Raw genomic sequence first — 12501 nt, 5'->3', positions numbered from 1 at the left:
CAGTTTCTACTATTAGGTAGCTTTTCTCCCAGAAATTGGCGTCTCCCGCTCGGTCCTCAAATACTTTGCACACCCCTCTCCACTGCATCCTTCCATCTTTTCGCATACGTTGCGCAACACCCCCCCCCCCCCCCCCAACCCCCCCCCCCCCCCCCCCCCCCCCATGGTATGTTAACTGTACATTTTGAAGTGAATAAAGGCAGGGCCTCATAGTCACCCCTACCTATTATGTAATCATCATGGGCTAATGATAGTTTGAATGCGTTTACACTTTTCTGGAAAGTTCACTTTGGCAAGCTGTTATGAACTCGAAATGGACTCGATTTTGTTTGAGATGATATCACACTAGTTATATATACAAGCATATCAAGCTTTAAAGGGACAGTGCACCCAAAAATGTCCACTTGATCTAAATATGTGTGAGTTTCTTTTGTCCTTTGAGAAGCAAGAGATTATTTTTTTACGAACATGGTCCCCATTGAGTCTACTATGGAATTTATTGGGGAAAATCAACTATTTTGTTATCAACCTTTGGGTTTACGAGATTTGAAGAAGATCATTTATTTATTTCATTATTATTGTAGAATCTGTTTATTGACCATACTGTCATATATTTTTACAGTTTATATATTAAATTTTTTTAACATTATGTGTTCAATGTGTTCAAGGAACAAAGCAAAATCTTGGGAATGGGCATCATTGGTCCGGAAGGCCACCCACTGAGCCGTCCAGAGGAGGTGGGATCAATAACCAAATTGATGAGCTATTTAGCTGATTAACTTGCTGATTGTTTCAGTGATGTGAACAGTCCTGATGCGGCTGGTTTTCTGTTTCACAGCTGGAGGCGGAGGCTGTTTTCCGGGCCATCACCATTGGCAACCGAGTCAACTGTCCTGTGTACATCACCAAAGTGATGAGTAAGAGTGCTGCGGAGACTGTGGCCATTGCACGCAAGAAAGGTGACAGCATATTGCTGAACTCATTTAATATATCTTATTTAATATTTAAGTTCCTAATACTGTGCCACGCAGTGGGTAGTGCTGTCGCCTCACAGCAAGAAGGTCGCTGGTTCGAACCTCGGCTGGGTCAGTTGGCATTTCTGTGTAGAGTTTGCATGTTCTCCCCTTGTTTGCGTGGGTTTCCTCCGGGTGCTCCAGTTTCTCCCACAGTCCAAAGACATGAGCTATAGCTAAATTGTCTGTAGTGTATGTGTGTGAATGAGAGTATATGGGTTATGGCTGGACAATATGGCAAAAGTTTATATCACAATATATTTCTTAATTTCGGTCGATACGATATAATTCCGTTATCGATTTGAACAATATTAAAAAGCCAGGAAAAAACTGCCAAGAACGCATCCAATCGATGTCTGTACCCTTAAATGTCTGCAAACTGAATTTGTAAGTCTATAATACCTTCAGGCTCTCTTTCTTTATTTTATGTTTTAATTTATGTTCACTTTTTATTTAGTGTTTAGCGTTTACAAACCTGAAATGTTAAATAAACTATCAAATAAATAAAACTTTCAGACTCAGCTTATATATATATGTCATGGATTGGTCAGGCTCTCACGACCCCCACTCACGAAGATCACCATCACCTGACTTCTAATGAGCACACAGCTGCATCACATTCACGAGCACCAGATAAAAGCACAGCACTCCAGTCGCTCATTGTCCGGGCTCGTCTCGACGAAAGCGGACAACTGAGCGACCACTCAGCGTAGTCATCCTCAGCTAAAACAAACGATTTACTTACCTGTTCTCTTTGTATTCCTCCTAGTCTTCCTGGTCCTCCCGAATCGTCCTGTCTTCCAGTCCTTCCAAGTCTGTGTCATCCTCTGTCAGCTGTATCTGGTGTGTGCTGTCCATCCTCGTGTATTCCTGTTACCCAGCCACGGAGGAAAAGACCCCAACATCATTCCTGATCCTCCTGGCTATCCTTCATGTGCTCCTTGTTGTCATTTAATAAACACCCTAACGTTTCCTTACCTCTGTCTCCTGTCCGCTTCATAACAGAAGCCCGGACCCATAACGACGACAACATGAGCACCCCCGATCACCTTCAAGAGCTGGTGGACCAGTTGAAGCGGATTCTACAGCCACCAGCTCCACTTTCCAACGCACCACCAGCACCGAGCACTTCCGCCTCCACAGTTTCTTCTTCGGCCCTTCCTTCCAGTCCCATGGCCCGACCAGCGCCCTACTCAGGCGGAGCGGGGGAGTGCAATGGTTTTCTGTTACAATGTTCCCTCATATTCGAAATGCAACCTTCTCTATATCCCACAGATAAGTCGAAGATCGCCTACATCGTATCTCTACTCTCTGGACCTGCACTTAAATGGGCTGAGACGATCTGGAACCAAGCCGGGCCGGTCATGAATTCCATCACTACCTTCACGGAGTATTTCAAAGAGGTGTTTGGACGTTCTGATGGGGAAGTAGCCGCTGGAGAGCAGCTGTATCATCTAAAGCAAGGTACTCTATCTACACAGGAATATGCTCTCCGGTTTCGCACTCTAGCAGCTGCAAGTGGATGGAATGAGAGATCGTTGTTGACCACGTACCGGCTCGGCTTGGAACCCACTCTCCGAATCCAACTGGCCACATTAGATGATACAATGGGTCTGGAGAGATTCATCCAACATTCTCTCCGATGTTCCGATCGTCTCCGTTCCTATCAACAGGACACCATCACCCCCTCGTCTGCACTCCTCCAATCGCCTGAGTCAACAGCCTCTCCAGAACCAGAACCCATGATAATAGAGTCTGGAAGACTGACATCAGCGGAACGACAGAGGAGGCTGACCCGGGGTCTGTGTCTATACTGCGGTGTCAGTGGACACACCCGTATGGAGTGTCCCCTTCGTCCCATTCGGACTTCAGTGAGTGTATTCAGTACGAATATTGAACAATGTAAACCACTTACTACCACCGTACAAATAACTACTGCCTCTATTTCTCTCCTTGTCACAGCCCTCATCGACTCCGGGTCAGCAGGGAACTTCATCTCCCAATCCCTCTGTCGTCAACTCCACCTCCGTACTGAGGCGTCCTCGCATATATACCAGATACAACCGATAACCCAGTGCACTCGATCTTCGACCCGTATCCATCGACAATGCGAAGACATCCTTCTTCAAGTGGGGTTGTTACATCAAGAGAGGATTCAATTTCTGGTTCTGGAGGGTGCAAATATGGACATCATTCTAGGGCGCCCGTGGCTGGTGAAGCACGATCCCATCATCTCTTGGGGCACAGGAGAGATAAAGAAATGGGGATCTGGATGTACACCTGCCTGTTTTCCAAATCTCCCTCTTCAAGGTCGGAACCCCATTTCTTTGTTTGCAACATCGGTCGAGAGCCCTCCTGAGAAGCAGTCTATCCACATTCCTAAGGAGTACAGCTCCTTTCATGATGTCTTCTGCCCCAAGAGAGCTTCCCAGCTACCGCCGCATCGGCCATGGGACTGCGCGATCGACCTAGTTCCAGATGCCCAGTTGCCAAGAGGTAGGATCTACCCGCTCTCGCTTCCAGAGAATCAGGCAATGGAAGATTACATAAGGGAAGCTCTGAGTCAGGGGTACATACGTCACTCAAAATCACCAGCCGCCTCAAGCTTCTTCTTTGTGGCCAAGAAGGACGGAGGGCTGCGTCCATGCATCGACTACAGGGTCCTAAATAACGGTACAGTAAAATACCGATATCCCCTTCCTCTGGTACCAGCCGCTTTGGAACAGCTCCGAGAAGCTAAAGTCTTCACTAAATTGGACCTCCGCAGCGCGTATAATCTGATAAGAATACGTGAGGGGGACCAATGGAAGACAGCATTCGTGACCCCTACTGGCCACTATGAATATGAGGTCATGCCTTACGGTCTGGTCAACGCCCCCTCCGTATTCCAAAACTTCATTCATGAAGTCCTCCGGGAGTTTCTTCACCACTGTGTAATAGTGTACATAGATGACATCCTCATTTACTCCCGGAGTGAGGCCGAACATCGCCAACACGTTGCGGAGGTCCTACACACATTGAGAGAACATCACCTCTACCTCAAAGCGGAGAAATGCTCATTCCACCAGAAGTCGATTCATTTCTTGGGATACATCATTGACCAAACCGGTATACGTATGGATGGGAAGAAAATTGAGGCTGTTCTATCCTGGTCAGAACCCACTTCCATTAAGGAGCTCCAGAGGTTTCTTGGGTTTGCTAACTTTTATAGACGGTTTATCAAGGACTACAGCAGGATTACATCACCTCTCACTAATCTCCTCAAGGGTAAACCCAAAGGACTGGAGTGGACCAAAGAAGCAGCCGCAGCCTTCCGCCTTCTTAAGAAGGAGTTCACAAGGGCCCCACTCCTGACTCATCCTGACCCAAATCTTCCTTTCGTGGTGGAAGTGGACGCATCCACCACCGGCGTCGGGGCAGTATTATCTCAACATCATGATACACCGCCCCGACTGCATCCCTGTGCCTATTTCTCTCGGAAGTTGAGCCCGGCGGAGCAGAATTACAGCATAGGAGACAGGGAGCTTCTAGCAATCAAGCTAGCCTTGGAGGAGTGGCGTCACTGGTTGGAGGGAGCCAAACATCCGTTCCAGGTGATCACAGATCACAAAAACCTCCAATACATCAAAGAGGCCAAGAGACTATGTCCACGTCAAGCCAGATGGTCACTTTTCTTCTCACGTTTTGATTTCTCCATTTCCTATCGTCCAGGACCCAAGAATCTAAGAGCAGACGCTCTCTCTCGTTTACACGAGCATCACGATCATGAAGAACTCCCAACGAAGATTCTTCCCGAACACATCTCCATTTGTCCGATCACCTGGAACGCTCCTCCAGTCGTTGCCACTCCGGAAGCCCCTGCTCCGCCGGGATGCCCTCCTCATCGGCAGTTCATACCACCTGAACACCGGGTAGATCTGATCCACTCCTTACATACCTCGCTAGGCACTGGACATCCAGGGATCAACAATACTCTCTCGCTAGTATCCCAACGATTCTGGTGGCCAAACATGGCAAGGGATGTGAGGCAATATGTTCAGGGCTGTAAGGACTGTGCCCAATCCAAGAGCCCACGTCATCTACCCGCGGGAAAGCTCCATCCCTTGCCGATTCCGAACCGTCCCTGGTCACACCTAGGAGTGGACTTTATCACTGACCTCCCTTCGTCAGAAGGTAATACCTGTATTCTAGTCATAGTAGATAGATTCTCAAAGTTTGTCAAACTAATCCCTCTGAAAGGTCTTCCCACAGCCTTTGAAACTGCCGACAATATCTTTAATCAAGTCTTCAGGTCATTTGGTATTCCAGAAGATATTGTGTCGGACAGAGGTCCACAGTTCATCTCACGTCTATGGAAAGCCTTCTTCAAGCTCCTAGGTGTGGCCGTCAGCCTCTCTTCTGGATATCATCCCCAAACCAACGGGCAGACAGAGAGGAAGATTCAGGAGGTGGGACGGTTCCTGAGGACCTTCTGCAGTGGTCACCAGAACTCCTGGAGCCAGTATTTGGGCTGGGCAGAATATGCCCAAAATTCACTGCGGCAACCCTCCACCGGACTCACGCCATTCCAGTGCGTCCTGGGCTTCCAACCACCGCTCTTTCCCTGGGATGGCGAACCATCTGATGTCCCCGCAGTGGATCACTGGTTCCGGGAGAGCGAGAGAGTCTGGGACGAGGCTCATCAACATCTGCAGAGGGCAGTCCGTCGAAGCAAGGTAACCGCCGATAGGAGAAGGTCTGAAGAACCCAGATACACACCCGGACAAAAGGTGTGGCTATCCACCCGGGACATACGCATGCGACTGCCCTCTCGCAAGTTAAGTCCCCGATTTGTTGGTCCCTTCACCATCGTGGAACAGGTTAACCCCGTCACCTACAAACTACAATTACCCTCTCACTACCGTATTCACCCTACATTCCACGTATCACTCCTGAAACCCTATCACGATCCTGTTCTTCCCTCCACAGAGCCTGACCACGAAGAGGAACCCCCTCCTCCACTGCTCCTAGAAGAAGGAGCCGTCTACGCAGTGAAGGAGATCTTGCGTTCCCGACGTCGTGGTGGCCAGTTGGAGTACCTGGTGGACTGGGAAGGGTACGGCCCCGAAGAAAGGACATGGGTTCCCAGAGCTGATATTCTCGATCCTAGTCTCATGGTGGAGTTTCATGAGAGCCACCCTGAGTTCCCAGCGCCTAGAGGCAGAGGGAGACCACCACGGCGTCGGAGGTGTCGGCCCTCAGGAGCGGGCCCTGGGGAGGGGGGTACTGTCATGGATTGGTCAGGCTCTCACGACCCCCACTCACGAAGATCACCATCACCTGACTTCTAATGAGCACACAGCTGCATCACATTCACGAGCACCAGATAAAAGCACAGCACTCCAGTCGCTCATTGTCCGGGCTCGTCTCGACGAAAGCGGACAACTGAGCGACCACTCAGCGTAGTCATCCTCAGCTAAAACAAACGATTTACTTACCTGTTCTCTTTGTATTCCTCCTAGTCTTCCTGGTCCTCCCGAATCGTCCTGTCTTCCAGTCCTTCCAAGTCTGTGTCATCCTCTGTCAGCTGTATCTGGTGTGTGCTGTCCATCCTCGTGTATTCCTGTTACCCAGCCACGGAGGAAAAGACCCCAACATCATTCCTGATCCTCCTGGCTATCCTTCATGTGCTCCTTGTTGTCATTTAATAAACACCCTAACGTTTCCTTACCTCTGTCTCCTGTCCGCTTCATAACAATATATATATATATATATATATATATATATATATATATATATATATATATATATATATATTGAGAGAGAGAGCGAGAGAGAGAGAGAGACCAACATGATGAACAGAAACTCTTTATCAGCGTTTTTTTTGTATATGCTGAATATTTAACAATCAAAATAATACCAAAATCTTACAATTATGACATCCACATCGTAAAACAACATAGAAAAAGAATAATAATTATAATAATAAAAAATCTAAAAGAGTATAGGGTACATTAATATTTGCAATAGAAAAGAGTTGTTTGAGTATATTCATAGTTTTTGTTAAACCTTTTTGTATATTAAAAAGGTTTAACATAAAATATTTCTTATTTATTTTATATAGTCTATTTATATAGACTACTATTTTATATTATTTTATATAACACATTTTCATTATTTAACAGATTTAATACCTCTATTAATCACATTCTTTCTATTTCATCAGCTTTGCAATAACCTGATTGCTGATAAATATGTGTGTGAGTTTTATTTTGTAAGTTTGCGCGAGTGCTATATGTCAGCGAGTTTATGTGTACGTGAGTGTTAATTTAGGTGTTTATGCTAGGATCGAGTATGTGCAAGCATCGAGTTATATGTATGTGTGTTAACGTGTGTTTATGCAAGGATCGAGTTTATATCTACATCCGAGTGTAGTGCATGCATCAAGTTTATATGTATATGCACAAGTTTCATACATGTTTTGAACATTCAATAGTATAGGTGTATAGGCGAGTAATTTATAGGTGTATATGCTCGTTATGTATGTGTTGATGAGCGAAATTTGATTTAAATCCTACACGGCGCCTCATAGCCATCGGTGTTTCATTTTCATTGCCTTCTCTTCTGACACCACTGGTTTGAAGCTGCAGAGCACCAAAACTATAAGTTTATTGAAACTTAAAAAGCAGAACCACTTCCACACCACTGCATCAGTCTTTCCTTTCCTATCAACTATTTCGTCTGCATTCGTACTTGTGGAAGCTTGTTCATTCACATCTGTATTCAGGGCGTTCACTTTGTAGCTAAAACTTTCTGCGACGGAGCTTAACCAACTGCTGAGCGCTGGCAGCGCGTCTGTTATGTACTTCATCACACAAGTGACATCACGCTCTTTCTGACAGTTGAGCACTGAGGGTCATTCAGTGACAAGTGATAATGTATAAGATTTTATATATATAATAATATATATATATATATATATATATATGCATATTTATATCGAAATACCAGAAATGGGTTTAAAAATCATATCACCGTTATTGAAAAAAAAATCTATCGCGGTAAATATTGATATCGAATTATTGTCCAGCCCTAGTATGGGTGTTTCCCAGTGATGGGTTGCAGTTAGAAAGGCATCCGCTGCATGAAACATATGCTGGATAAGTTGGCGGTTCATTCTGCTGTGGCGACCCCAGATTGATAACAGGACTAAGCCGAAAAGAAAATGAATGAAGAATGCATGAATGAATGAATGATTGTAATGTAATAATGTGCACCCTTTGTAAAGCTGCTTTGAAACAATAATTATTGTAAAACGTGATATACAAATACACATGAATTGAATTGAATGTTTTCTCTGACCTACAGTCTGCCACTGTAGACAGTCAGTCGATTCTGTTCACACTCATTCAACTTAAAACAATGTGGCATCTTACTAGATTATTGCAGCATCTAGCAAAACTTGCACACCCCAACCGTTACGTTTTGTATATGTTCTCTTTACTGCACCGGATTTAGGCTCTGTTGTTTTCGGTGAGCCAATCACAGCCAGCTTGGCAACAGACGGATCTCACTATTGGAGCAAAAACTGGGCAAAAGCAGCAGCGTATGTGACCTCTCCACCCCTCAGCCCCGACCCGACCACACCAGAGCATCTTCACTCGCTGCTGGCCTGGTAAGATTATTTGGACTTATCTCTATCATTAGTACAGATGCAGCCGTAACACTGGATCCTTTGGACAAAGGCCACGACTGACATCATCCAGCAATTTTCTATCTACTCTCTCGATTACTTCAATGCAACACCCAAACCAAAACCACAGGCACACCTTTTCCTGCCCCCGTTTCTAAAAATAGACCAGGCTTTCATCGCCTGTTGCCATGGTTACACAGCACCCTCCTTCTCGCTCCCCACACACACATAACTTGTAGACTTGCAGGCTGCTAGACTATGGGAGAAATGTTACTATGCTGACATCCACAGCCACACACACACACTGTCACACAGAGGCAGACTGACACAGCTGGAGAAAGGACATTTATTTTTAGCATAGACAGATTAGTGGAGCCCAAAGATGAGTAAAAATGCCTGAATATTTCTAGAAAAAGATTGTTTTTAACTGTTAAACCTACAGTTGAAGTCAGAATTATTAGCCTCCCTAAATTATTAGCCCCCCTGTTTAATTTTTTCCCCCAATTTCTGTTTAGCGAAGAGAAGCTTTTCTAAACATAATAGTTTTAATAACTTATCTCTAATAACTGATTTATTTTATCTTTGCCATGATGACAGTAAATAATATTTGACTAGATATTTTTCAAGAACCTTTTATACAGCTTAAAGTGACATTTAAAGGCTTAACTAGGCTAATTAGGTTAACTAGGCAGGTTAGAGTAATTAGGCAAGTTATTGTATGATGATGGTTTGTTCTGTAGACTAAAAAATATAGCTTAAAGAGGCTAATCATTTTGACCTTAAAATGGTTCATAAAAAATTAAAAACTGCTTTTGTAAACAAATAAGACTTTCTCCAGAAGAAAAAATATTATCAGACATGCTGTGAAAATTTTCGTGCTCTGTCAAACATAATTTGGCAAAATATTTAAAAAAGAAAAAAAATCAAAGGGGGGCTAATAATTCTGACTTCAACTGAATGTATCCTGTGAAGACAAACTTTAGCTGTGTTGTATTGTTGTGAAAAGCACTACACACGTAAACTTGAATTGTATTGTGTAGATGTGCACCTTCATTTTATTTCTTCATGATTTTGTCCTTATTTTATCATTTGCATCTTTGGGCTGTAAGTAACAGTCATGCTTGGTATTATAAACTATTCATTCATTTTCCTTTGGCTTAGACCCTTTATTTATCAGGGGTCGCCACAGCGGAATGAATCGCCAGCTTATCCAGCATATGTTTTACACAGCGGATGCCCTTCCTGTTGTAACCCAGTACTGGGGTGGTTGTTGTCACTGTTATCTTGAGAGTCCCTTGCCACAATAATGGAGGCTGTAAAACAAACAGGATCCCTCCGATAAAACAAAATCGGGAATTTGAATATGAAAGAAACACTGTTAAAAGGGTTCTGTTTTGTCAAGTTTACCCTGCTTTCAGCTTAATTGCTCAACATGTTTACAGAAATGTCATGGTGTTTAAAAATAAGAACATTGTATTGGCCTACTGTATGAAGCAAATAAAACACCACATCATTTGTTTCAGAAAATTAATAAGCAGTGTCTCAACGTCTATATGATGGCATCTGTCAGTCTTTGACATGGCTTGCCTTTGCTCCTCAGTGCCCCCACAGCTTGATGCTCATGATAAGAATAGCATGTGTAGTTTTATTTTTTCAGTTGAGTGTAAATCACCATCATGCGTGAATGAATGTTTTTGCACTTTTACACATAAAACTCCATGATCACATTACACAATACTGAAAAACGTCAAAATAACGCATTGTGAATATTTTTTGAGACCCCCAAAATTTCACAAATCATGTTTTTAGGGGAGCCCATGCTTTATTTAGGGGAGCCGAGCTCCCCCTAGCTCCTTCGTAGTCCTCTCCCTGCAAACACTCTCATTCACACAGATACATTACGGACAATTAGTTTATTGAATTCACCTATACCGCATGCCTTTGGAGAACTCGGAGGAAGCCCACACGAACACGGGGAGAACATGCAAACTTTATGTTGAAATGCTAACTGGCCCAGCCAGGAGGCAACAGTGCTAACCACTGAGCCCCTGTGTCGTATTTAGGTCGTATTTACACCCATTATTAACCATATCATTGCATATTCTATCTTATATTTTATTAAGTTTGATTATTTAAACTGACAAATAAAAATCATTTTAAAGTTAGGGCATTTTATGATAAGCCTACCAAAGACTGTAGTTCACCCGATTCTGATTGCTCAATAAATAAATCTATTGTATCTATTGTTGGTGTAAATATCTTTAAAATATATGTTCTGTCTCCAAAATAGTAGCAAAGCTGGTAAATCAAATGATAGAAGAGATATTTATTGTCATTTACTGACATATTCATCCCTCAGGTCTTTGTAAGTGTAAAATCTATTTTAAGGATTGCAATCAGTTGTGAGCAATACAATTATGATTATATTTTATTGAATAAGTGCACAGCACAGTGGCTCAGTGGTTAACACTGTCACCTCATATCAAGAACGTCGCTGGTTCGAGTCCTGGCTGGGTCAGTTGGCATTTCTGTGTGGAGTTTGCATGCTCTCATATTTGCATGGGTTTCCTCCAGGTGCTCCGGTTTTCCCCACAGTCCAAAGACATGCAATATAAGTGAATTGGGTAAACTAAATTGGCTGTAGTGTATGTGTGTGTGTGAATGCGAGAGTGTATGGGTGTTTCCCAGTACTGGGTTGCGGCTGGAACGACATCCGCTGCATAAAACATATGCCGGAATAGTTGGCGGTTCATTTTGCTGTGGCGACCCCTGAAAAATAAGAGACTAAGCTAAAGGAAAATGAATGAATGAATGATTAAGTACTTTGGAATAATTCAGCAAGGATGTAATGTGGCCATGAAGACCTTTTATGTTGTTAGAGATTCAAAGTGAAATGAAATTGTTCTTTTTAATAGTTCCATTCATCAAAGAGCCCATTCACATGAATAAATGTCATTTAAAAACATGGTAAAATAAAGAAATTGTAATAGCGTTTTACAATATTAGTTTTATAATATTTATGATCAAATAAATACAGTCTAAAAAAATGATTCTAAACATAGTCTACATTTCTAGGAACGTGACAGGTTATACAACCTCTAAATCTAAATATACATAGGAAGGTCACAAACAATAAATCATCTAGCTCTAGAAGACCCCATAAATACCCCTGTAAGTTGTGATAGTCTTTTTTTTTCTTTATTGTTATACATTTCTGAATCAAGTTTTTTTTATTATTTTTTTTTTTATTCATTTATTATGAAATTAACTCACTCATGTAGATATTCAGCAAAGTGGCACCAGGAATTTTTTTTTAGAAGTGTTATCATAAATTATTAATGTTAAAAAAAAACTATTTATGTAACACGGGGAGTGACACATTCAACTAAAGTTAGGATCCACATGCAGGTTTATTCGGTAGTCAGGCGAGCAAAGGTCAACACAGGTGCAAACAGATGTATAAAGGCAATCCAGAATCGTAGTCACTATAACAGGCGAGAGGTCGGAAGGCAGGCTGCAGATAGGGAGAACAGGATAAACAAGGCGAGGTAAATACATGGGCAGACAAGACTAGGAACCGCGTTGAATTGTCACTGTAACAGAAAACAAGACTCGGCAAAGGAAATGAGTGTGTGTGCTGCTTAAATAGTGTGTGTAATCAGTCTTTGACAATCCTCAGGTAGTGCAAGTGTAATCAGTCAAAATGAGGAAGCATGTGTGTTTGTGAACGGAGTACATGTATGAAAATGTAGTCCATGAATGATGGATTTGTAGTCCATATGTGTTTGTGTGTGAGATCCAGCGATCTTGGGAGTA

General features: G+C 43.0%; 1 protein-coding gene across 2 annotated transcripts in view; it reads left to right on the top strand.

The window, feature by feature from the left end:
* crmp1 (collapsin response mediator protein 1) overlaps positions 1-12501 on the top strand; it is a 29550-nt gene that overhangs the window by 9873 nt on the left and 7176 nt on the right. For both annotated transcript variants that reach the window (XM_056461286.1, XM_056461293.1), the window contains exons 7-9: positions 669-737; positions 839-959; positions 8511-8667. In XM_056461286.1, coding sequence (XP_056317261.1) covers positions 669-737; positions 839-959; positions 8511-8667 — 347 coding nt within the window. The remainder of the gene's footprint in view (positions 1-668; positions 738-838; positions 960-8510; positions 8668-12501) is intronic.

Source organism: Danio aesculapii, chromosome 1 (genome assembly GCF_903798145.1).
Source record: "Danio aesculapii chromosome 1, fDanAes4.1, whole genome shotgun sequence".
In the NCBI taxonomy this organism is placed as follows: Eukaryota; Metazoa; Chordata; class Actinopteri; order Cypriniformes; family Danionidae; genus Danio; species Danio aesculapii.
The sequence above is the reverse complement of the archived record's forward strand: the minus strand, read 5'-3'. Positions and strand labels throughout refer to the sequence as shown.